The sequence below is a fragment of the Lagopus muta genome, chromosome 21, assembly GCF_023343835.1.
Source record: "Lagopus muta isolate bLagMut1 chromosome 21, bLagMut1 primary, whole genome shotgun sequence".
NCBI classification, from domain to species: Eukaryota; Metazoa; Chordata; class Aves; order Galliformes; family Phasianidae; genus Lagopus; species Lagopus muta.
In genome coordinates this window covers 2,716,514-2,742,071 of record NC_064453.1, presented here as the reverse complement: position 1 = coordinate 2,742,071, position 25,558 = coordinate 2,716,514, and the positions used below count along the sequence as shown (strand labels likewise).

At 55.3% G+C, this 25,558-nt stretch overlaps 1 protein-coding gene across 4 annotated transcripts in view; it reads left to right on the top strand.

Annotated features, from left to right (window-relative positions):
* Nucleotides 1-1,532: 1,532 nt before the first annotated feature.
* AGRN (agrin) overlaps nt 1,533-25,558 on the top strand; it is a 63,626-nt gene continuing 39,600 nt past the window's right edge. For 2 of the 4 annotated variants that reach the window (XM_048967497.1, XM_048967495.1), the window contains exons 1-3: nt 1,533-2,098; nt 6,402-6,663; nt 22,967-22,987. In XM_048967497.1, coding sequence (XP_048823454.1) covers nt 1,628-2,098; nt 6,402-6,663; nt 22,967-22,987 — 754 coding nt within the window. In that variant the 5' untranslated portion in view covers nt 1,533-1,627. The remainder of the gene's footprint in view (nt 2,099-6,401; nt 6,664-22,966; nt 22,988-25,558) is intronic. The other 2 variants (XM_048967498.1, XM_048967500.1) reach the window with 2 other exon arrangements.

Below are 25,558 nucleotides of genomic sequence, written 5' to 3'. Positions count from 1 at the left end.
ATCGGTCCCTGTGCCCAAAGCCTACAAGTTTGATGTGTTCTGCTTGAAGGAGAGGGGCAAACCCACCCCAAAAGCTCACACATCCATTTTTCTCTTTGGAAGCAGATGGTGGGGTGGAGCTGGGAGGGAGCGAGCAAACAGAAAAGAATCCAAACGCAGCATCCATAATGCTTCCCCTCTCCCCTTTGTGAGGTTTGGGAGGAGAACATCACCGTTGCTTTCTCCCACCTCAAGCTGAGGTCGTCGCTGTGATTTAGAGGAGCGCGATGCAAATCGTTAATTGGAATGACGAAAACAATCTGCTGGGTGCTGAAATGTATTTGGCTGGGGGGCAACGGGAGCAGAATGCCATGGAGGCATCCATAAAGGATGCTGCGCAGAGGTTGGGATCCCAGGGCCATAAGGGGGGGTGGAGGTTGAGCTCTTCCCACCGTGCTGAGCATCCTTCCCCAAAACCAGCTCTGCTGTGGGCCGCTTCCTTCGGATAATTGCATCCCCAAAGTCATTATAAGGCACAATCAAGGGGCGGCCTTTCTTGGGTGTTGAGGTGTTGGTTTACAGGATGGAAGCTGAGGTTTGGGAGCAGAAGAAGAGCTGGAGGGATTTAGCAGAAGCCAAGAAGTTGGGGCTGAAGGCAGCTCTGAGGAGCACGGTTTGAGACGGACCCAACAGACCCTATAAAACCACTTTTGTGCCGCACTCAGACAGATTTATGGGACCTCTGGTATTTTGGTAGGCTCGGACGGCGCTCTGAATGCTCAATGTGATTCATTTGTTCCTATCTTCAGCGAATTTGTGCTCATGGTCCAGAGGAGATAAAGGATTGGCACACACACAGACTGCAGGGCTGAGGGAGCAGCACTCGCAGCACTCGGGGGATGCAGAGGAGGGTTGGTCGCTTGCACAGCCCTATGGTGTGGGATGCAAACCCTGCACCACGGTTAAACTTCACCTGCAGGACTCACGGACACCGCTTGTTTAGGTCCAGCAAGGAAAACAGGCGTGTAAAATGCCCCAGGGGACGGCTAATTTATGGAGGGGGGAAACAATATCCCTCCCTCGGTGCCACTTAACTTTTCATTTTATATTTGCCGTAATTGCAGGCGACATCTGGGAAGGTTGCCCCGCGGTCCCCGGGGGAGGGCAGGGCAGAGGGTCACAGTGCTGCTGGGGCAAAGCACGGCGCGGTGGCCCCCCTCCCCTCCACCGGACCGCGCTGCCTGCCATTGTGGGGGCTGGATGGGAATGGGGAGGAGGGGGGGGGGGGGGGGTTAAGGGGTGGCTCTGCCAGCCTTCAGATGGGAAAAAAAGGAAATGTCACCAGAATGGGATCGCAGCGCTGGGTGGGGGGGGGGTGGAGGGGGGGGTCGGTGCCGTGGGGAGAGCCTGGCGGAGCGGGCAGCTTCCATAGGCTGCTCCCAGCACCCTGCCAGGACAGATCCGGTTCCGTGCACCTTTCCCAGCCCCCCCCCTCTCCGTGCCGGGCCGGTTAGCCATTAACCTGCCGTGAGCCCCCGGGCCGGGGGAGGGCGTGCGCGCAGCTCCCGGCCCCACAGCGGCAGCTCCCCCCGGCTCGGCTCCGCTCCCCTACCCCCCTTCTGCCTCCCTTATCAGCAATTCAGATTGCATGCAAATCTCTGGGCTTTCTTACAGGGGCAAGGCAGGGGACACAGCGTTTCTCCCCGATCGCTGCTTCGGAGGAGGGGGGAGAGGGAAAGAGAGAGAGAGGGAGAGATATCTCCTCCTTCTTCTCCACCTCCTCCTCCTCCTCTCGGGATTTTCCTCCCCGCCTCCCTCTCTCTCTCTCTCTCTCTTTCTTTCCTCCTTTTCACCTCCTGGAACAAAAGTAGCCCTTCTCTCCGTGCTCGGCCCGACCCGCTTTGTGCAGCGGGGACTCGGGGGGCTGCGGGCGATGGGGGGGTCGGGGGCGGCCGCGATCCTGGCGTTAGGTTTGGCGCTGGGATTGGCCCTGGGAGGGTGGGCGAACTGCCCCGAACGGGAGCTGCAACGCCGGGAGGAGGAGGCCAACGTGGTGCTTACAGGAACGGTGGAGGAAATCATGAACGTGGATCCCGTGCACCACACCTACTCGTGCAAGGTGAGGGGTTTTGCGGGGTGGGGGGTCGTGTGGTGGAGGGGGTTTGTCCGTCGTCCTCCCCCCCACCCCCAAACCCCTCCGACGAAGCTCGGGGGAAAACTTTGGGCTCGTTCGCGTGCGGGAGCATGTGGTTTTTATTGTCTAAATGAGAGCTTTGGGGTGTAATTAGGTATTTTTAGACTGCGGGAGGCTCGCCCCGGCGCGGCCCCGCCAGCTGTTTCGAGGGGAATCACTCAGGGTTGCTTTTTATGGGCATTTCCCTCAGTTCAGCGATGCGGAGCCCATTCCCAGCTTCGTGCTGCGGGAAGGTGCCGGCGTTGGGAACTCGGCTCCCCGGCTGCTGCTGCAGCATCCCGAGTTCCTCCGGCTCCAGCTATTGTTTAACCACGGCTCTGGCCTCTGGCTATGGTTTTTCCACCGCCCCCCCTCCAAGCCGAGAGTCGATGAAGTACTGAACAACCTGAAATACCATCCGCCTGCCTGTCAGAAAACGTGCTGCGTGGTTTAACCCTTCCCCGGGCAGGACTTGCCGCTGTGCTGCGTGGTTTTGCTCTCACCTCCCTTTCCCTTTTTGCCATCCTAAAACGTGCTGCGGTTCCACCCCGCAGCCAACCCTATGGGGAGCTTTGGGGCGATGCCCAGCTGCTGGGAGAGCTCCGGGCTGGGTTAACTTCAAAACAGGGAATTAGCCTTTATTCTGGAGGACCTCTCGGCTTTAGAAACTAGTTGAAAAGCTTCTCTCTGTCCAGCTGGTGCCTGCTGCTGCTCGCTGCTTTGCTTGCACGGCTCTGTCCCTTGCCACTCTGCTGCAGGGGACAATCTGTATTCCTGTAAATTAGCTCACAACCTTCCCTCCCCCCCCAAGACCGTATGTTTGCAAAGTGTCTGGCACATCCTGGGTGCTACGTGGAGAATGAATAAGCTGCTGTGAGCAGCTTGGGGCGCATATGGCCGGCTGACTGCAGCCACCTGATGCTGGGCTGCCATGCATGGAGGCAGGAGTTGCTCAGCTGAGAGGTTGCTCTCCTCCTCCTGCTCTCCAGCAAGGTGTCTGTCTGGTGTGAAATCCGGGCTTGGTCTGGGTGTGGGGAGATTGTTCTGTGCTCCTGCTCTGCTTTATGGGGGAAAAGCAGAAGGCTGGTGGGGGCTGCATGGGGAAACCCAGCACTCAGCATGGGCAGAGGTTGTGTGCCCATCTTCCTGCAGGATGCTGCTGAGCTCCGTGCTGTTAACCCAAGGCTAAGCCTAGGGTTTTGTTGGGGTCACAGCAGTGCCCGAAGGCTGGAGCTCAGCCCCAAACGCCTTTCCTGAAAAAGAAACTGAAAGGAGAAAAGCCTCCTGCCATCTGTGAAGGTGCCCATCCCATCGCGGTGGCAGCGCTCTGCCGGTCGCGCTGTGACGTTGGTGATTTCCTTAAAGCAGTGGTTCCTCACTTAGCGACGGCGTTGCTCATCCCCGTGTCGTGTTTTAATGGCGTGCTCACGAAGCTTTTCCTTACAAGTGCTCTGAAATGGGATTCGGGGTGGCACGAGGAGCTGGTGAATGGATAAATGGCCATCCCTCTAAGCGGTGTGCCTGGGGAGGATGTCACACTGCTGACTGCTCTTCAGACCCTCAGATTGCCTCCAAATACCACAGCTATCTGCTGTCAGGTTCTCCTTTATCTGCACGGGAAACACAAGGGCCAGGCGTGCGCTGGGATCCCACTGGGGCTGGGTGGTCTGTGAGCAGCAGGCACAGCCCCGTCAGGCTGCATTAGTGCCTTGTTCTTCCTAGTTAAACTCTAAACCCTCCCAGCTGAAGCCTTTGATATATGAAGATAAGCACATTACAACTCGGAGGAGAAATGTGAGGCTAATGTTAGATAAACACCCCAAAATAGCTACCAGCCATTCAGTTGCTAGCAGAGGAGATTAATAATTAGGAGTTCTGTTAGTCTCCTCTTCCTCCAGCTGAAGCTCGCTAATGTGCCCCTTCACCCAGGGATGGGCTTGGCACGGCAGCAGAGCTTTGCTCCTCGCTGCAGCCACTCACTTCCAGCCTTTGATGTGATGTCTGTGAAGTTTGCTCCCATTTATGGGGTGAGCACGGGTCCTCCACCTGCTATAACTGGAAGTGCTGGGGAGGATGTGGATCCTGTTTGGAACAATGGAGCTTGTCTTTTGGGGGAGGATGGAGGGATGCGGATGGGGTTGGCAGCCTCAGTGCTCTGTTAGCTCCTGCAGAAAGCTGCTGAGACCCACAGTGGACCTTTCTGCTTTGGACCCAGGACTGGAAGCTCTCTTCCAAGGGCACTTCTCACCTTCCTATCTTCCCTAGGAGCCTTTAGCTGGCATTTCTCACCTTGCACTCGCCTGTGCAGGCGGTCCCATGCCCTGCTGGGGGATGGACCCCATTTCAAATTGGAAAATCCTTTGCCTCCCTGGTTCTGAACCACGCTCAAAACACACTTGTGCAAAGATCTGCCTGAATAAAGTCTTCCCTGTTCTCACTCTACCTCCCTGCAGCTGCCAGGAGTCTCGTAAAACAGCCTTAATCCACTGTTTTATGTGCTCTTCGGTGAAAGAGTGAGCAGCCTGCCACAGGGAAGGGACCTTCTGGAACCCGGCTCCAGCCTCCTCTCTTCTCTCTCCCTTTTCTTCCCCCATCCTTGATGTAGCCAGTGAGTCACCGGTATAACAAGGTCTTAATTGCGTGTGATGATGAATGGGATGCCCTACAGGTAATCACTCGGGCTTTGGTGCCTTCACATCCATTCATTACAGAGGATGAGGGTGCGGAGAGAGCTGGTGGACTCTGATGTTGCTTGCGAACGCTGCAGCCTGGCTCTGCGAGCTCTGACTACAACAACCTCGCTAATTAACTCCAATTACCATCTGCTTCGCAAGAGGGGCTCGGCTTCAGCCCTTCTTCCCCATAGACCTGGCTGCGAAAGCTCCCGGCTGCACGCAGGAGCCTCGGGGCGCGCTCTCCGCCTGCCTCTCTTTTCTTCCTTTCTTTCCCTTTTTGTTTCCTTCGTGTTCCCCGGGTTTTCGCCCCGGCTGCTTCTTTCTGCACCTCGCCTTGTTGCAGCCTGAGCGTGCCCCGCGGCTGCTGCGGAGGAAGAGGAGGTGGGGCTGGGAGGAAGGTGTCTTGACTTGACTGTGGGGCGAAGAGCAACCACGGGGAGCCGAGCTGCTGCGGGCAGGCAGGAGGGGAGAAGGTGGCTTGCAAGCCTGCTGTGCTTCCAGCACCCTGCATCACCCGAGGTGCCATCACTGCAGTTGTCCCTGCATGGGTTCCTTGGAGGTGTGCAATGCAGCAACCCTTCTGCTCCTCGCCTTCTTTCTGCAGTTACTTTCAAGTGCATACCTGCGTGTCTCCTCTGAAGAGGCTGGAGAGTCTCTTTAGCACTCAGCGCCTCCCCTGCCCCGTGTCTGGCATGCTGTGCTGGGCTTGAAGTGCTTTCTGGGCAGCTGGGGAATGTGGGGCCCCGGGGATGCATGGAGGGGAGGTGGTGGCTGTTAGAGCACCTGAGGCTTTCCTACCCATTGGGAATGAATGGGGACACATCTCTTGGTTATTAGATCAACCTCTTCCTGCTCAAAACTGCAGGTTTCTGCTCCTGCAAGGGAAACACTCGGGCATTCCTTATGCTGCTCCCTATGGGTGAGGGCTTTAATGGCCTCAAGATGCAGCAGGGGAGGTTCAGGTTGGATATTAAGAAGTATTTCTTCTCAGAAAGAGTGGTCAGGCATCGGCGCAGGCTGTCTGGGGGTGGGGTGGAGTTACTGTCCCTGGAGGTGTTCAAGAGATGTGGAGATGTGGCACTGGAGGGTCAGTGGGCACGGTGGGGTGGGTTGGACTGTTTGATCTTAGTAGTGTTTTCCAATCTCAGTGGTTGTCTGTGATGACCCTCAAGGGTTTGCTGGGAAGCAGCAGCTTATCTGGAGCCCTGATAAGGGAGGGGTATTGATACAGCCAGCCCTAAGGGAAGGGAAGGGGCCAGCCCATGGTGTCCTTTGTGCTGGGGTCCTCGGGTGTGTTTGCATTGAGGGTGGGGAAAGTGGAAGGGAGCTGGAGAATCCATAAGGGAGCCATTGGGTGATGGAAAGGGCGATGGGTTGGGGAGCTGGGTGTGATTTGGGCAGAAGTAAGATGTGCTTTAGCCTTATCCACGTGTTGATGACATTGGCTCTGCTGGAAGATTCAGCCAGCCTGAATTGTCCCTGAGCATCCCACGGTGGCGTGGTAAAAACCAACCCAGAAGGTGCCAGCAGTCCCAGGGCAAGATCTCAAATGCTCTTTCTCCCTCTTCTTCAAGGTGAGAGTGTGGCGTTACCTGAAAGGCAAAGACATCGTCACCCACGAGATCCTCCTGGATGGTGGGAACAAAGTGGTCATCGGTGGCTTCGGGGACCCCTTAATCTGTGACAACCAAGTGTCAACCGGGGACACACGGATTTTCTTCGTCAACCCTGCCCCACAGTACATGTGGCCTGCCCACCGCAACGAGCTGATGCTCAACTCCAGCCTGATGCGGATCACGCTGCGCAACCTGGAGGAGGTGGAGCACTGCGTGGAAGGTGAGGCTCTGCTGCAGCCCTCAAACGATGGGTCACGGTGCTGCTGGTGGCCACGTGGATTGGCTGTGCTTGTTCTTGTTGAATGGTAGAATCGTTGGGTTGGAAGGGACCCTTAAAGGTCATTGGGTCCAACTCGTCGCCTTTGGGGCGGTGCGTGGTGTTGGCCTTGTTGCCAGAAGTGCTGCGGCCAAACAAGGTTGATTCACGTTGTTTTTGCTCCAGATTGAATGTCGGTTCTTGGTGCCCTTTGCAAAGGGATGTGAGGAGCCAGCTGCGTTCTCCTGGGGCTGAAGCAAGGTCTCCTTGCTGCTCCATGGTGAAGCCAAGTCATGGCTAAGCTGAGCAATCTGGGGCATGAGTTGTGCTTTGGTATTGTGGTGTGGAATAAGGCTTCCACGGAGAGGGCATGAAAGCACTTCTACAACATCTCATCTGCTGGCTTCTTGTTTCCTCCCCTTGTGCTCATCCTGTTCCAGCAATGAGCTCCGGGCTTGGGGGGAACACAGTGCCCCAAAAGCCCTTTGGGGTCCGAGCACGTCCTGCGAGCAGATGAGTAAACAAGGGAAGGAATGCAGGAATTCTGCACAGACAACAAATAAACACAGGCGGTCTCCCTCCTCCTCTCGGGATGTGCAGAGCAGAGGCCGTAACCCCTTCCTCCAGCTGTGAATGCACACAGAGGTGAACGACCGAGCTGAGGCTGGGAAGGAGCTGCTTCAGCAGAGGGGCTCCAAGAGGCACTGTCTCAAGTGGCTTTTGCAAGAGGTTGATGTGCTGGAGGCTTTCTAGCCAGAGATGTGTTTAGTATTGCACTTGAAAGGCATCAGCTCTAGTGGAGGGGGTGGGAGGAGAAAGAAGAGCGTGTGTGTGGTGTGTTGTGTTTTGTTGGTTTTTTGTTTTTGTTAAACCTGAGCAAACTTTTGGAGGAATTTTGCCCTCACCTAGCAGTCTGTGTTCTTTGGCACGCTCTCTTTGCAAACACTGCATGCGCCGCCGTGCTGGGCTGGCTGAGCTCGGTGCTTCCCATTTCTGCTGAAGGATGCTGTCCCTTCAGGCCCCTGGGAGATGAATGATCTGATTTCTCCTCTTAACACTCGACGCCAAATTTATCTGGGACCCGTGCCTGCTTCCTCCTTCCGTGGGGGAAGGCTCTGAGTTGCTCCTCATCGACGTGGTGCTGGTTGCATCCCCATCGTGGAGGCACATCCCTCAGCCCTTCTTATAGGATGAGGGGCTGCCCATTCCCTGCAGCCATGCAGGTGTCCCAGATTGATCTGTCTGTCTATACCGTGTCCTCTGATGCAACACCTCAGGAAGAATTTGCTCCATGACCTGTTGTGCAAGTGGGCTGAAGGTGCCAGAGCTGCTTGTTTGAACTTTCTCCTTGCTGTGTGCTGAAATGACCATGGTGTGAGAGGTGGGTTTGTCCTTCCTCCCTGTGATGCTGACAAACTGTCCTGATGAGAGGCCGAAATTCCTCCTGGGAATCCCCTTCTCTCTGAAGATGGCCCGACATTTTGCTTCCTTTAATTAAGGATGATGGCTCAGTGGGATGCTGTGGAAAGGGGATGCTGTGGGCATCTCACCGTGCCTGTTGAACCCAGCATGGTGGAGATCTGCTCAAAGTGCTGGTGGGAAGGGGGCAACCCCAAGGCAACCTGCAGCTATTGATGGCTCAGGTTGGTCGAGATGGGTCGCATGAGAGGAGATGCAGCAATTTTTGTGTTTCAGTGCTTCAGTGAAGCCATTGTTCTGGTCAGACCCATTCTCCAAGTCTTGGTCATTGCATGGGTGCCAGCAGCTTGGCTGTAGACAGCCTAGGACAGATCAACCCTTGCAAAAACTTGGTTTTCTGCAAGCTGTACCCAAACCTATGACCTCTTTTGGTCTGTGAAAATTCTTCTTGACTAGATAGGTGCAAAACCAGCCATGAGAACCTGTTCCCATCACCCTGGGAACCATCTCAGAGCTCTCAAGCTGAGGATTTAGCTCCGGGACTTGTTTCCCATCAGCTCCCCACAGGAAGGTTCAAAGCAACGCTGCTCTGAGTCAAAAAAACAAACCTTGGAGTGCTTTTGCAGAAAGAATTGGAGGAATGGCGGCAGCTGAACGGAAAAAAACACAAATGTTTTGAGAATCTTCATCTCCTGTTGCTTCAGCCTGGAAAAATCCTCGAGATCAAAATCTTGCTTAAAGCCTTAAAAAGGGGAGTTCAAACCGGGGCACCTCTGGGCTGCAGCTCAGGTTGGAGTTAAGGCAGTGCCGTGCGTTGCTTTGATCGCAGCTCAGCGTTGAGGAAATGAAGATCGGTGTGCATGGTGTGGGAGGGGTGGTGCTGACTCCACGCTGAGCTGTCTGGGTGGAAGGAAGTGCAGATTAAAGCCGTGTTAGGGCCCTGGTTAATGAGAACCCAGGGCTGCTTTTTAAACAGCGCCTTGCTCGCGGCGCGGTTTGCATGAACCCGGGTGCGATTGCCCCGGTGAGGATTGTTTTGTTCCGAGTGCTGGGTGGACCTTGAACCTCCTGGGAAAAGCCATGTGTGACGGGGTGTGGGGTGGAAGCTGATAGCCTTGGAGCCCACGTGGCTGCAGGAGGACGTCCCATGCCTGGTTCCAGGCGGCACGTGGGGTGAGAAACTCCTTGCATTGAGCCTCAGAGGGGAGAAAAGGGGCCACAAAGTGGGGTTTTGTTGAGCCTTGTGGTTGGGGTGGATCCATCCCTCGTGGTGAGGCAGCCTGTTGGTGATGCTGGGCCTCCCAATGGGAGATATCCCAGCGATGGGCAGTGCTGTGCCTCCCAACGGGAGATATCCCAACAGTGGATGATGCTGTGCCTCACAATGGGAGATATCCCAGCGATGGGCAATGCTGTGCCTCCCAAGGGGAGATATCCCAGCGATGGGCAGTGCTGTGCTTCCCAACAGGAGATATCCCAGCGATGGGTGATGCTGCAACAGGAGATATCCCAACAGTGGATGATGCTGGGCCTCACAATGGGAGATATCTCACCAATGGGCAATGCTGGGCCTCCCAATAGGAGAAATCCCAATGATGGGCGATGCTGGGCCTCCCAATAGGAGTTATCCCAGCACTGGTGACCCTCAGCGTATCCCACATCCCACCTGGGTGTCCCAGTGCTGCTGTGTGGTATCTATGGGTGCATCCCTCTGTTTTCCCCCCCTATGCAGATGCTTGTAATCACACTGGCTGCTCTGGCACACGTTCAAGATTGCAGCGTGCTGCAGATGCTCCATATGTTTAAAAATGTCACTTAGCTCTTATTAAAATTCTTATTATAGCCAGGCCAGAACTCTCCCGACTTTTCATCTCTGTGGCAACCCCATTAATTACTCCCATTGAAGAACTGCATCCAGACTCAGCTCTCGCATGTTTTCACCCTGGGATAACTCGTTTTTGCTTTCCTTCCCCTCTTTGTTCCTGTAATGTACGTATTCCCCCATGTGCTTTATGGGGTGGAATCCCACCATGGGCTGGGGGGACCCTCAGCCTGCATGGATTTCATCTCCTCTCTTCCAGCCTTCTTCTCTCCATGGCAAATCCCACAGTTGCTGTGCTTCTCCTCCACTTTGTTCTGTGCTCAGAGGTTTCTGCTGGGCTTGGGAGCAGGGCTGCTTGGAAAGCCCCTCTCAAAGCAACATTGCCCACTCCGTTTTGTCATCTTTCTGCTCACTCCTATTCTGCCCTCCCTTTCTTTTCTAGCTCTGCAGAACTGAGACGTTTTGTTCTTGTAAAGCAGCCCATGCAAAATTCCCTTTTCAGGATCCTTCCAGGGGCTGTAAGCAGTGCACAGTGGGGAACTGCTGGCACGGCTCTGCGTTAGGTGATGCGGGCTGTGGTCTCTTCCCATGCTCTGGTCTCATTGCAGCACTTCCCCACCCTGTGCCTATTTCTTTTCAATCCATCCCTGGCACTGTTTGTGCAAGGAGGGAGCTGGGAGGCTCGGTGTGTGGGTTTGTGTTCTTTTTTTTTCTTTCCTCTCCTCTCTTCTTGGCTCTGTTTTGAATTGAAGATAACGAGAACAGCATCAACACCTCCATCTCGGGGCGAGGAAGTTCTCCAGCAGCTGTTAAGAGTGCAGGAAACAGAGAGGGGAGAACACAGCGCTGCAAAACAGTGGGGCTCCTGCTGACCCCTGGAGAGGGGACTGCAGGATGGGCTGAGTCCTGGTGATGGGAACATATGGAGCACGATGCTGTCCCAATGCCTAAGAACAGGGCACTGCGTGATAGTAAGGCGAAACATCCCTTGGGTTTATGGCAGTAGCCAAGGGAGTCGATTTGTTTAGCAAATTCCAATGGAATTTTAATCTGGTGTGGGAGGCTACTGCTCTGGGAAGGCTCCGGCCCTGCTCTGAGCACGTCCTGCTGCATTGCTCTGTGGGTGTCTGGGCAGCAGCATCTTCCTTCTGCGCTTTGGGCCCTGGCTGTGTGCTCCTAGTGCTGTGCCATGCTTTGGAGTGCTTTGCTGCTTCCTACAGCTGGGAGCAGTCCCCTTGGGGTCCAGGCAAATCACCCTTTCCTGCACTTCCAGCCCCCTGGAATCGCTTTCTTTGATTAGTAAAAGAAACGGGGCCAGAGTGCTTTCAATAATTTATACCTAATTCAGCTGATTTCAGTCTGGCTGCAGCGCAGCCTACAGAAGCAATTCTTTTAATTTGCTCCTAATTCTTACTCCCTGTGTGTCCTGCAGCTGCCTGGCTCCTGCTCACCCACCTTGCAGACCATGGCAAACCTTACCAGCACGGTGAGGTGGGCACAGCCTGAACCCATTTCCTCTTCCCACTTCTTTGATGCTTCTACTCTTTCTCCCCATTTTTCTCCCTGGATGTGGAGGTTGGGAATGAACTGCACTCCCCAGAGGATGCAATGCTGTCCTGATGGGCTCTGAGTGTGCTTTCTCTCTGATGTTGGAGTGCTGCTCTCTGGTTTGCAGGGATGTCAATTAGCTGAAGTGAGTGGAGGGCTGGCTGTGCCACAGCCTCGTTGATTTGTGGGTGATAACCAATTAAAGCAAGGGGAACAGAGATGCTGAGGGGCTGATTTCTCTCAGAGCATGGCTAGAGCGAGTTCACACCACCTAGCATCAATCCTGCAGTGCAGCTCATCCCTTCTGGTGCTCAGCCCCTCATGGGCCAGGATGTCCTGCAGCATCCTGGTACCCCCAGCACTCTGAACCCCTAGCCTGCAGAGCAGCATCCCTGGGGGTGTGGGTTTAGGCACAGCACTGCCTGCCAGCTCCATCCTCCTGCCAAGCTGTGATTGCCTTGGCTTTGGCACTGCACTCTGCAGCCAAGAAGTGCCCTATCTCCCTCTGTTTCTGGGATAAAATCCATGCTCTGGGGCCTGGAGTGCAGGTACCTCTGTAAAATCAAGGGATGGCTGCTCCACTGGGGAAGCACTGGTGTGTGGGACGGGATAGAAGAGATCTGGATGGGCACCCTGAATGCCTTCCTGCTTGCAGCACCTCGCCCTGCTGTGGGCTGCTTGCAATCCATTGGGCTGATCCTGCAGGCTGCAGCACAGCCAGTTGATCACGGGCTGCAGAGAGCGTTTCTACCAACCACTGTTGTCAAAACACTTCCAGAGCTGCACTTTGCAGAAGGTGTCCCAGGGTTACCTTTCGGAGTTGGTAACTGTGCTTCCCCAGGTGAGCAATCTCCCCCTCCCCCATTTAACAAACAGCCCCTATTTGCATGGCTCAGGGAGCAGCTGGCAACGACGGGCACTGAAATTGAATCGGTGCTCTGGAGCTGCCAGCTTTGTGCTGTCCCAGGATGGCAAAGCCTGGGAGCTGCCCCAGGGCACTGCGGCGTGTGGGGAATGGGGCTTTCTGTGCCCCTTCCTGTGGCACCTCTGTCCCAAAGCTGTCCCCTGGGTGCCTCCCCCCCCCCCCTTACACCTTTCTGCTCAATAAACCTTAATCCTCTCCCAGCCCTGGGCGGGCAGCCAGGGCCAGCATTCCGCTCATAGCTCAGCCAGGTACGCCCGGATAAGCTGCTGGGTGCGGGGGGAGCAGCATAGGGATGGGGGCTTGGGAGCGTGTGGGGTCAGTGCCATGGGCCTGTGGTGCTGGGGGACAGTGGCAGCGTGGGGTGGTGGCTGTGAGTCCTCTGCTGGGTCCCTCCAGAGCTCAGTCTTTATGGTGGGGTTCTTGGGTCAAAACCACTACCCTGACCTTTGGGTGCTGGGGGTAAGAGGGTGGCTTGACCCCATAGAGGCTTCTGACAGTATAGGGTCAGAAGTGAGTTCTTGGTTGTTGCCCGTGCAAATGGTGTTGGTTGGGCTGTAGGAGCAATTTGGGTTTGGCAAGAGGCTGCATTTGGGGCAGCCATGCTCTCGGGGAGTTATTTCTCTGCTTAATGTATCCATCTCCTGCTTCTCGCAGCCTCCCTTGTAGCGCTGGGCTGCCTGTTTATGCAGCAATAAAATCCCTGAGCAAATTGTTTGAACTGATGCTGTTTATCTAAGAGATAAAGTGGGATCAGCGGCAGCGCCTGGCAGCAGTGCAGGGAGGCTCGGCCCTGGGGAGCAGCTCCAGCCCCATGAAGGTGAGCATCCCGTCCCCGCTATTCCCAGCACCGCTGCATTCCTGGGCAGTGAGGTTGCCTGAAAGCAATGGCACGGGGACACTTTGTCACCCGGTGACGTAGCCCTGGCCAGGGAGAGACCTCTCCCCATAGGTTGCATCGGTTCTCTGGGGCGTGTTCCTGTGCCCTTTGGGTAAGTCCCCATCCTGGGTGCCAAATTCCTGCATGGGGGATGCATGGGATGGGGGAGGGAAATGTCTGCTTGCTGTATGGAGACACTGAAGTTTGGAGAGCTGGTGTCCAGACCCGGGGGAGGTGTGCTTGTGTTGGAGGCGAGCTCAGCCCTTGATCAGCTCTGACACTCCTTAAACATCTGCTGCGGGCAGCAGGATGCAACCCAGGCAGACTTTGGTCTTCCAGCCTCGTTCCCTAAGGCTTGCAGGGGGAAATTAAGCAGCAGCACCCACATTTGCGTGCTCCGTGCGTGGTGGGAGGTGGGCACAAAGCTGGGTTCTTGCAAATATCCCCATTCTCATCCTTTTGGGATATGCTGGTGTGCAGTGGGGAGTGCGACGGCTGCACGCCCGCCTGTGCTTGCATGCTTCCTTCTTTGCAGGGTGGGTGCATGGCTTCCCCAGCACGGGGCTGGGCAGGCTGCTGTGCTGCACTAACTTGCCTGAGAAGCTGCTTTTATTATTATTATTATTATTATTATTTTTATTCTTTTTCCTTTTTTTTTTCTTTTCTTTCTTCCTTTTCCCCCTTTCAGTTGTGCCTATGCTGCCTGGTGTTGCTGGCTGTAGGCACAGCGGTTGGGCAGGATGAGGCTGGCTGCAAGAGCCTTTGTCAAAGCAGATGGGGAGATGTTGGGAAGCTTCATCCCTGCAGAGGAAATGGGGAGGGAAGGGCCAAATAGCAAACGTGCATCTGTGCCTGGTCTGCTTAGCACTGCCAGCCCCGCTCTGCCTCTGTCAATCTGTTCCCCCCAGAAGCATGGGCTGCACCTTGAGCTGTTGTTTGGCTGCAACACTCCTTTTTGGCCAAGATAGGAGCTACCAACACATGGTGCATAGCCATAGATCAGAACCAAACCCCTCGCTGCCAGCTGTTGGTTTGCATTCTCCTTGATAGGTGCAGAGTGCCCCAGGGCTGTTGGGTGCTCAGGTAGGTGCAGGGCCGTCCTGCCAAGAGGACAAAGCAGAATGCAGCAGGAGGATGGATTGCTTGGACCCCAACTCACGGAAGGGAAGGCGGGGGGGTATGAGGAATGCACCCAGGGCAAGTGCAGCTCCTCCTCCTCCTCCGTGTGCTGTATGCTCTCCCATTTTGCAACCTGCCATGGCACGCGCCGTGGTCAGGTGTCTGCCGTGCGGCGGAGCGCTGCCAGGCTGGAATGCCAGCAATGCATCCCCGCGTGCAGCAGGAGCGCTCGGACACCGCCAGAGCACGTCTGGGAGGGTGGGGAAGGGCCACGAAGGCAGCACCTCTCCGTGAGGGTGTGGGGAAGGCTGCCGGGGAGCAGCTGCCCGCCCCGCTGTGCTGCTTGTGGGAACTTGCGCTGGGGTTGCGAAGCGTTCGGGCTTTGCAGTGGAGAAGGATAGGATAGGGGTTCTGGAGCAGGATTGCAGCAGTGCCGTGGAAAATTCAACTCTGCCGTCCTGATTCTGCTGGTTTAGAGTTCCTGTTCCATCTCTTTGCAGCTTGTTGTTCATATGAAAGGGTTTTAATCTCTTTCTAGTGTTATTTTCCACTGGTAACCAGGTGGGATAGCACCAGGCACAGCGCTTCTCTGCACCCCAGCTTCCTGCCTAGATAAAACGCCTCATCCCATCCAAAAAAGTTTTTTTCCACTTGAGGGAGTGCTGGGCTGCCCTGTTGATCCGTGCTCACTCCATGCCTGCATGTTGCTGGCTCTTGTGCAGCATCAGGAGCTAATTCTTGTGATGCGCTCCTGGGCAGCAAAGTTATTCTTAGAGGACAGATGCTGGGATACCATTTGGCTTCCTGCAGCCCTATTGCTGGGGTTCCCCAGCACCCCTTGGGCACCTAGACCCTCAAACAAGCCCTGTGTTGCTGAGGGGAAGCAAGCAGTACAGCTGGGATGTTTTCCCTTGGAGGATGCCAAGGGATGCTGCATGTCCCCAGGGGCATTTCCACGCAAGCAGTTTTCTGATGCCAGCTCTGCTTACAGCTCATCCTCTGGGGATGCTCTGCTGGGGCTGAATCTTGGAGGTTTGGCAGCTCAGGTGCTTGCCTTGGGATGGATGCAGTGCTGGTGGCTTCCCTGAGTGTTGTGGTTGCTGCTGGGAGATGGAGCCCAGCTTTTTCAGCTCCTGTGCTGGTTTGTTGTTGTTTCTGCTTTTTGGAAACCATGTGAGCAGCGGTGCTGGATTCCAGATGGCATTTTCAAACTGGGGCAGCCTGTCCCACCCATCTGTAATGTGCTGCTGTGGTGCCACAAAGGGCAGCAGTGGAAAACATCATCTGCGTGGTGATTCCATGGACCACATGCCATCCCTTCCATGGAAATGAAATTCTTTCCCTCTTTATCTCCAGGATGTATCCTGTTGTGAAGTTTGTTGGTTTTCTTTTATCTCCCATAGTCCATCTTTGCTGTGGAGCTGCGCAGTGGAACATCAAAGCTTCTCCCACCCATTTTTAGATGGGGAAGTACACAGCAGAGCTGAGCCCAGGGGCTGCACCCATGCATATCATGGCAGGGGCACCCTGCGCTTGGATGCAGCACCAAGATGTGCTGCCTGCTCAGTGCTGCTTTGCTGGCAGTGCCATTGCTGCAAGCCTGGGGTGTTCTGTTTAAATAACAGCACTGGGACCTCTTGTAGAAGTGTGTTTGCAGGCTGCCTACGTGCAGCACAGCTCAGCAGCTGGCGGGTAACTGCAGTGCTGGAGGTCTGGCGATGCTCAGAGTGATGTGCAGAGCTCTGGGGCTGCATTGGGTGCTCACAGCCTCTCTGCCCTGTTCCAGACACCCTCACTGCTGGTTGATGTGCCTCGTGCTCATGAGAAACCTCGCTAGCCGCTCTCAGGGCTGTTGGCTGGAACCCAGTTCCCAGGCACCGAAACAGGAGGGAATCTAAAGAAACCCGGGCTGGGATTGTTTTTTTTAGACTGATAATTCCTCCCAGACAGCTCTGTTAGACTCCTAGCCAGCTGGACTTGCACTTTCTTTGCTCAAGGGAATCTCTTCTAAACTGCACAGCGCTGCTGCAAGCGGTGCTTCTGCAGACGCCCTGCAGATCTGCATGTCGGTAGCGGGGATGCAGCTGGGGGCTCTGCTTACAACGTCTGCACTGAGATGCAGAAGGAACAGGGCAGGATGGTGGCAGAAGCTGTGCCATGCCCAGCCCAGGCGTGGGAACCCTTGGAACAGTCCCCGGAAATCCCATATTCTCCTGCAGGCGGATGATGGGAAGCGGCAGCGTGGGCTGCAGCTCTGCCCTGTGAACCCAAGCAGTGAGTGCAGGCCCTGGGGAGCCCTCAGCCACTTTCACAGTAAGGGAAAGTATTGCTCTGGCCTCCTACTGCCCTAGCAGGGTCCGGCTCCTTCACGCCTATGCGCTCAGATGCTCCCTACCCCGTCCTGCTTGGTGACCCCATCACAGCTGATGTTTACAGGAGGACAGGGTTGAAAGGAGCTGGCACTTGCTTGGAGCCTGCCTCAGATTAAAGGCTTTCCTTTCACGCTGAATCTGGCGTGTCTTATGTGTTAGCATGGTGCATTTTTGCTTTGGAGCAGGGCTGGAAACAGGAATGCTGTCCTGTGAGAGGAGCTGTGCCCGTAGACACCACAGAATCATTGAATTGATGATTAGTGCCATAGAAGTGTGATGGGATGGGAGACGTGGGCATCTCTTGGTTCCGCAGTGTGGAAGTTTGGGAGCTGCCTGCTGAATACGTGGGCTCTGCACGGTGCTTAATGAGCATAGAGGATGGATAATTGGCTCTGTGAGTCCGTTTTGACCGCGTCTTCAACCCTGTGGGTGCCTCGTAGGGGGAGAGGGGGGAGGTGGCAGCTTCACACCCATCCTGGTGCCAACTCTGCTGCTGAGCTCATGGCAGCCCCCAGTTGGGACAGATGGTCGGCAACGCGCCGGGGGTGTCAGCACACAGCGCTCATTGTTTGCAGGCAGCAAGCTGCCTACGTGCGAATCAACACCCAAAATTCAACGGAGTTTGTACAGACGGAGTGCAGGGCATCCATCAGCAACGCGGGGATGTGAGCAGAGGGGCCGGCTCAAATCGAGGGATCTGGTGGTGCCGAGCCTTGCGGTCCTGCAGCTCTTGGCTCGGCGGGATGCTCCGTGCCTGCAGCTCACCCAGCACGGCGGTGGCCGTGTGCCCTGCCTTGGCCGAACGGATAGGGATGCATTCCTCTGCCCTGACTTCAAAGCTTGTTGCTACATATACAGAGCCCAGCCGCCTTGGCAACCCCGGGCGGGTGGCAGCAGCTGCCTGCTGCGGCTCCGTTGGGCACTCGCTGCCCTTTTGGCCGTGCCCGTTCCGTCCCCACCGTGGCACGCACCCCTTTCCCTGCAGCCTGCTGCCCTGAATCCCTTTGTTTCTCCCCTCTTGGGTGTCTCTCAGCATCCTCAGGCTCTCAGTGCCCCGCTGTGATTTCTCCCCTGGTTTAAGCAGAGCGATCTCAGGGCTGTGTGCTGGAGACCCTGGTGGAGGTGTTGGGATTTTCCGGCCCTGGCCGCTCGCCCAGCCCCTTCCTGAACCATCCAGGTGACTTAACCCCATGCTGGGAGTGGTGCTGCAGCCCAATTAGGAGATTAAAGCATGCCATTAGGAAATGAGAGTGCTGCAGCAGAGCTGCTTGCTGGCTGCCAGCCCCTCTGGCTGCTGCAGGGCTGACCCTCCCTTGGATCTCCTGAGCTCTCTTACCTGATCCCAGCCCTCAGCGTGGGATTCTTGCCACAGTCTTACTTCTCTCCATGGGGAATTGTGGGTGCATCCCTTCTGGCAGAGAAGAGATCTGATGCCGTGGGGTTTGCAGGGGAAGAGGAGGGTGAAAGGCATTGCCCTTCAGTCCTGGCAGGGCTCCTTCTAAATGCTTCTGAGGGTTTCTTGGGCAGATGAATCCTTCCTTTCCTTTTGCAGCTTCATGCTACATCCTGATTGCCTCCCTGCCACCAGATGTGTTGTTTGCTTGGGTTGTGGTGGGCATCTCCCTGGGAAATGGGTACAGAAGTGCTCCAGCCTCCCACCAGCAGCAGGGTTTTGCTTTGCTCTCACCAACTGCTTTTGCTCTGTTTTCTTTTGCATGTGCTGCCCTCTCCCCCGTGGCTTCTGGATTATTCATTACTAGGTAAGAACAGCATTTATCTCTGTTCTTGGACTGGAAGTGGGGCAAGGGAGGCTGGGGCACACGGGGATGCTTTGTGTGATGGTGTGCTTGCAAAAGACAGGTCCTCATGGTTTGCTCCTCCTGGTCTGGGAGGTGGTGGCAGGGGGAGATATCCTCTGGTGCAATGCAGGATGCTATTTCAGCATCTCCATTCAAGTGAGTTTTCTTTAGCCAGAGAGAAGGGAGTTAAATGCTGAGACCGGAGGCAGCTGTGTGTGTGCTGTCTGCCCGACGTGGGACTCCAGCAATGACAATTCTCCAAGGGGAGAGGGAATGAATTTTAATGACATCTTGAAAGACTTTAAATTTTCATGTTAACTTCAATTATTCAGGACAGTTGGAAAGCGACTTTAAAGCTTCATAAGAAGAAAAGGGGAGGAAAAAAAAAATAAAAGTGGCCAGTTTGATGCATAAATATATATTTTTTAGATTAATTGATTGGCACTTTGTAGTAGAACGCGGGCATCTTAAAGGCTGTGCTGTTGGCTATTGCACCTGACAGCAGTGCTGAGGAGGAGGGGTACCAGAATGAATGATGTACTGCCTAGAGCTGTAATAACAGCCCAGTGGGGCGCAGTGCTGTGCTTGCAGCCTGTGGGGTGTTGCACCTGCTGGGCTGCATGGGGTGCTGCAAGCTGGCTGCTGCACCAGCAAATTGGGGAGATTGCACCAACTGGGGGCCATGCCTCTGCTGGCAGCAGGAGGACAGGTGGCATCCAGCAGGCATCCCTCTGCTTGGGGACATCGGTGCAGATGTCCCCAGCTCTGGCTGCTGGCACAGGGTGCTGAGCCACAGCCTTAAATCTTGCACGGGGTGCCCAGAGCATCCCCAGCTCCCGATGCTCTCTTGGCAAGGGATGCTGAGCATCTCGGAGTGAGCAGCTTGGAACAAGCTCTCTGCCCTGCTGCCTTTCTCCCTCTCGCTAAGCCCAGGGCATCTGTCTGTCTTTCTGTGCCTGCTCCCCAGCAGGCTGATGCCTTGCCTCCCTCCCTTTGAGGGTGCCCCACTGGTGCAGAGGGGCTGCGCGGCACAAATGCGCCTTTTATTCCCCGCTGCTGAGAGCTGCCAGCCCTGGCTGCCGGCCCAGAAAGCTGCGCTGCTTCAGAACATAAGCAGCTATTGTCTCAGCCCTGGAGACGGCGATCCGAGCTCTGCTGGGGCCGGGAGGGAGCCAGGCTGCAGGAAAGAACCCAAGGAGGGAGGGAGAGAGGTTTGTAGGGTCTGGTGTGCTCATCTCCCCCTGAATAAGGCACAGCTCCTTTGAATCCCTGTCACTGGGATGCCAGGGTTGGTTTCAGTCCTGCGTAAAGCAGATCCTTTGTGTTGCAGAGGATGGAAAGCAGCTGGAAGAGTGGTCCTGCAGCGAGGGTCTCCTCCAGGTGTGCCCATAGGGACTGCAGGGGACAGAGCAGTGGCAGCCAGCTGGGAGCTGCGCGCCTGCAGCATCCCCCTGTGCACAGCTCTGTAATCCTCACTGGGATGGAAGAACAAACAGGAGAAATGCGAGAGCATGCAGGGATGCTGCCCTTGGCTTTGTGTCATTGTGTGTTCAGCCCTGTGACCCGGGCTAAAGCACTGCCTGGGTAATGTTAGGGGTGAGGAAGGAGGGATGGCCACGCTGCTACCTGGGTGCTGCTTCCCAAACCGTTTGGCCACAAGGGGCCTTGTTAGATTAGGCTGAGTTTTTAGAGCCTAATCCCCTGCAGCAGCGATCCTCTACAGCCAGTCTGGCCTGAGTAAACTTCTCCTGGCTTCAATGAAAATGTTAGTGTAGCCGAGGCTCTGCCCTCACTGTTTTTTCCTCTCCCCTCTCCCTCCGGTGCCCGACACACGGCTGCTTCTGAAAAGTGTGCTTGGTGGTGGCACGAAGGGGAAACCTCAAATCCTTGCAAAGCAATTACTGCTAATGAGACACTTCCTACACATCTGGTTTCAATTCTGGCTGTGTGTCGGGGACTGTTCTTCCCAGCTCGGCAGCGGGGAAGGTGAGAAAGCTCCTGCTGCCCTCCTGCCCAGGTGCCACTCTTATTTCCAATGCCAAGCAGGGACAATTAATGCTTCTGGGTGTTCTCCAGCCTAGGTGGCACCTGTCCTGCCCATCCCCTGCCCCACTGCTGGGTTTGGGCTTGGTACCAGCCTTGGAGCTCATCCAGAGATCCCACGCTGGCCTTACATCAATGGGGGGAAGCCAAGAGAAAAGGCTTCATCTCCACTGGCTGACCATTCAAATCGGGTCTTTGTTTGGATGCAGATTTGTGTGGATCATGGGCCCCTCTGGCTGCTGTTTTTGGCAGCAGAGCGCCTTGTTATCTCACTGCAGAGTGTGGCCTTGGAGCAGGATGCAGAGGAACAGTAGGGAGGGTCGGGGAGAGAGGGATTTCAGGAAGTCTGTGTCGCTTTTATGCAGTGAGCAGCAGGAAGGTGGCGTGGGAACCCTTGGCTGGTTTCCTTGGGAATGAGGCAGCACGACGTGGGCTCACCAGAGCCAGCACCACGTTGGTGGCTTCCTGGGATCCACCAGTGGCATGGCAATGCTCTGGGATGGGCGTTGCTTGAGCATCAGGAGATGAGTTGTTGGAGAGCTCTTGGAAATTGGCTCTGCTTTGCTCCAGGTCTGGCTGCACGCTGATCTGTGCTCCTTGGGTGCAGCATCAGCACTCGGTGTTGCCCCTTTGCAGAATTTGGGTGCATTCCCCTGCTCATTTTGCATGGGGAAACTTTCCAGAGCTAAGTGCCTGACCTTGGAACACATCCTCTGGCCCTCCCTTCCTTTCTGGTTTGTTTAATATCTAGTGAAACAAACTTGTTTTCCCCTTTTGATGCTAACTGCTGCTTCGCTTTGCTGCAAAATGATGAAGGGGAAATCAAAGCACGGTGGATTTTGTTGAGTTGGAAGGCAGCCTGGGCTCTGGGGCTTCTTGTCTCAATCACACTTTGGTTCTAACTGAGGGAAAGATGTGTGCCTTGGGCTGGGATTCAGACCCAGAGCAGCCCCTGCACCTCTGGTCCTGGTGCCCCAATGGACCTCTTCCACATTTTCTCTCCCAGTCATCTCAGACAAATCCCTGCTCATCAGAAGCATCCCAGAACGTGCAACACCCAACAGCCATCTGTGCTGTCAACCCTTCTTTCCCTTGGCAATGGCAGCAGCCAACTTGAATCCCCTAAAATACAGCAGGTACACAGCTCTGTGGCAACCCCAGCCCAGCTCATCCCAAGGCTCCTGGACCCAAATGCTCCTGGGTCTGTTCCCTCCACCAACTCCAGGCCACTCTGTCCAGGAGCACAGAAGACCTGCCAAGTGCTGAGGATGGCACAGCCCATGTCATTTGAATGGGAAGCCAGGGAAGGAGCACAGCAGCCAGACGCTGATGTTTCATCTCCTCCAGAGCCAGCCATAGTACTTTGGCTTTCATTTCTGCCTTTTTTTGTCTTTAATAAATCAAAATCCCAAAATAACCGTGCTGCTCTGGGATATTTTTAAGCTGTTTTTCCCCCCTCTTCCTTTCTTCCCTGCATCTCCCAGCAGCTCCGAGCCGAGCGGGCTCCCGGTTGCCAATGGAGAAAGCTACACGTCACTTCCTTGGCATGGGGCCTTCTCCAGCCCTCAATGCTCACTTTGTTTTTTTCCCCTCATAGTCTGGGTGAGCTGTCAGGGCTCTTTGCAGGGTCACATTACTCATGTCCCACAGCTCATTGTGGGAGCTGATGCTGACGCTGCATTGGGGAGCCCTCTGTGCCCCCACAGGTCGGGTGTCAAAGTGGAGGAGCAGAGCTTTGGAGTTGTGTTGAAGTTGCATCTCCTCATCCTGGTGGGATGCAGAGCTGGCAGGGGACCTCTTGTGCTCTGGTTTCCTGCCCAGGTGATGCTTTTGGATAGGAGGAATCAGTGCAGGATGTGCTCCTTCAAAGTGAATGGGAAGCAGCTGGTCCTTGGGAGATGCATGGGGAAATTGGGGCGGCCTCCAGGCTGAGCTCCTGAATGCTTCCAAAGCATGAGCTCGGTTTCGGAAAACATTTTGGAATATTGACAAGGCAATCCTAGTGCTGCTTGCTGCCTTCTGGCTCTTTGGCTGCACTCGTTGCCCTCTGCAGGACCTTTGTTAGCCATTGTGTGCTGCAGTGCCAGTGGTTATCGGTCAGAGCTGACATCTTCCTGTGCTGCAGGACAAGGTGGGACTTCTGCAACCCATGGGAAAATGCCTCTGCTGCATGGCATCTCCTCTGTCTGCTTCCTCTGTGCAACGTGGGGCTGCAGGGCCAGGGGTGCCCCTGCGAGGGGGGCAGGAGGAGGGATCTGGGGGCCGGAGAGAGCTGGGTGAGCTGCCTGTTCTCTTGTTCTAACTGTTGTTCTCTCCTTTTTCTCTTCCCCTCGCTTTCTAAAGAACATAGGAAGCTTCTTGCTGGTAAGTGGTGGTGTGTCATGCAAAAAAATACCATGTATTCTTTTTCCCATCCACTGTCAAACTCACTGGTTAGTCTCCCTCATGTTTCCATCCACCCAGGACATGCTGGAGCAATAGGGCCCTTCCAGAGGTGGGGACAGCACGCCCATCCCCATGGCCTGCTGGCTGCACTCACCTCAGGGGCATCTATTGCCTTTAGATCACAGTTTGAAGAGCTGCCTGTTCTTTCTGCCAGTATCCTCTCAGCCTGACGTCGGTGGGCTCAGCTGGATTGCCACCGTCCTTGCAAAACGTGCAAACTGTGATCTAAGGCCACCTCTCACCTGTCTCATGTCCCTCTCCATCCTCAGCCCTTCATTGCCTTCCTGGGGAGGGGTGGGGAGGAGAGCAGCATTGCTCCAGGTGGTGTTGGGGTGGGATGTGGGGTGGGATGGAGCATGGAGCACAGGCTGGCTTGGCCACGTGCTTTCACTGTAAAACATGCTGAATGGGGAACAGAGGGATATAAAAGTTTTATTGAGAGCTGCTTGCTTGGACCCTGGGCTTCTCTGGGAGCAGCATAGCTGGGAGCAGTGCTAGCTGAGCCGACAGCATCCCCTGCTGGCATCCTGCTCCTTAGCTGTAAGATGCTGCTGGTGGTGAGGGGATAAAGGGCTTCCTTTGGTGCTCCCTTCAAGCTCCTGAGCAGGGCTTAGAACGTCCCAAATTGAAAATGACCCATGAAGGATCATCGAGTCCAGCTCTGATGGCTTTGCTTTGCGTGGCTGCTTCTTGCTAGCAGGATGGATTTCCCCACTGGTTGATCCGTGAGGTTGTTGAGCTGGTTGTTCACCCTGCTGTGTTGCTGTAGGATCATCCTGGCAGCCCACGGCTTGGGCAGATGGGTTTGTTGGGTATAAAAACTGGACCGGAGAGTGGTGATGAATGGAGTTGCATCCAGCTGCTGTCCGGTCATAAGTGGTGTTGCCTAGGATTGGTAGTGGGCTCAGCTCTGATTAATAGCTTTGTGACAGTCTGGTTGAGGGGATTGAGTGCACCCTCAGTAAGTTTGCTGGGGGCAGCAAGTTGGGAGGCTGTGTTGATCTGCCTGAGGGTAAGGAAGGCTCTGCAGAGGGACCTGGGCAGGCTGCACTGCTGGGCTGAGGGTCGTGGTTAGTGGGCAAGGTGGGTAATCTTAGAGGTCTTTTCCAACCTGACAGGTTCTGTGATCCCCTCCATGCTGCTCTCATGACATAATGCAGCGAGTGGCCCCAGTGCGATGCTCCCAGCCTGGCTGGAGCTCCTCGCATCCGAACGTTTGCAGTGAGAGCAGCAGATGGCAGTGTGAGACCACAGGAGGAGCAGGCTGTGCTGTGCTGTGTCGGGGCTGTTGGCTGGCTGTGAACGGCGCTGGTTTTGGGGTGAGCTTCCAGACCTTTGTCCTGCATTAGGGTTAGGGCAGGAGTGCTGCCTATCTGGAGTAATGGTGATCACAAGAGAGGGATGAGCTTTGAGGGTCTTTGTCTCATCAGCTTGGCTTCAGCCCTGCTCTGCAGCCCTTGTCCTGCAATAGGGAATTGTCCTGGCAGCCCAACAAGCCAAAGGACAGCAGTGTGACCAGAGGCTGCCACGGGTCCCTGGGCACAGCACTGGGCAGCAGCATGGATTTAGCATCAAACTGCACCACCTCCCTCCCTGGGTTGATTTTGGTTTGCTGTGTGACCACTTCGGGGCAGCAGCCTCATCCTTATAGCAGCGCACGGATTGCTGTGTGCTACTCTTGTTCTAAAGAATTGCCTTTATATGTATTTTATTTTTAATTAAGAGGGGTAGCAGACATAAAACCCATTCGCTGCTGCATAGTGGGACAAGGTAGATGAGGTGTGGGCTCCACGCTGTGACTTTGGGATAGCAGAGGAGCAGGTTCCTGCCTACATGCAGGGTGTGCATGGATGGGACTTGCACACGGAAAGTGGCTGTGACCCTCTCTCCCCCATCTCCCATTGGCAGGGTTTTAAAGCTCTTTATTTCTAGGCAGTGCTCAGCAGGAGTCGAGCTGGGTCCTGCCAAGTGTTAAATGAAATAATTAAAATCCCCACTTTCTCCCCCTCCCTCTCCTCTCTGCTGTAATGCTGGTAATTAGCCTGTAAAACTGCAGGAGGGGATGGGGAAGGGAGAACGTGTAAGCACCTTCTGCGGGCTCCCTCCTCCTCCTCCTCCCCAGGAGGGAGTGCGAAATGGCTCTCCAGGCACTGGGTGCTGTCACATAAATCCCAATTAGCTCCCTGCCAAACAGGATTAGCGAGAAGGGAGCCAGGTGGGGAATCAGCCTGGCAGCAGCAGGAGCTGAGGGGGGGGGGGGGGTCTGCAGGGGCTCAGCAAGGAGGGACAGATTGACAGCTGTCAGTCCCACCCCCGAGCATCACTGCGTTTTGGGCTCAGGTTGGTACGTGGCATTTGGTGAGGAGAAACGAAGGGGCGAAGGGAACGAAATGGGCGTCTGCTGGTTGGTGTTTTCTTCCCAGTTTGAGGTTGGTGTCCTGCAAAAAACGCACGTGAGTGTTCCCCCATCTGTGGGATGTGCTTGGACCA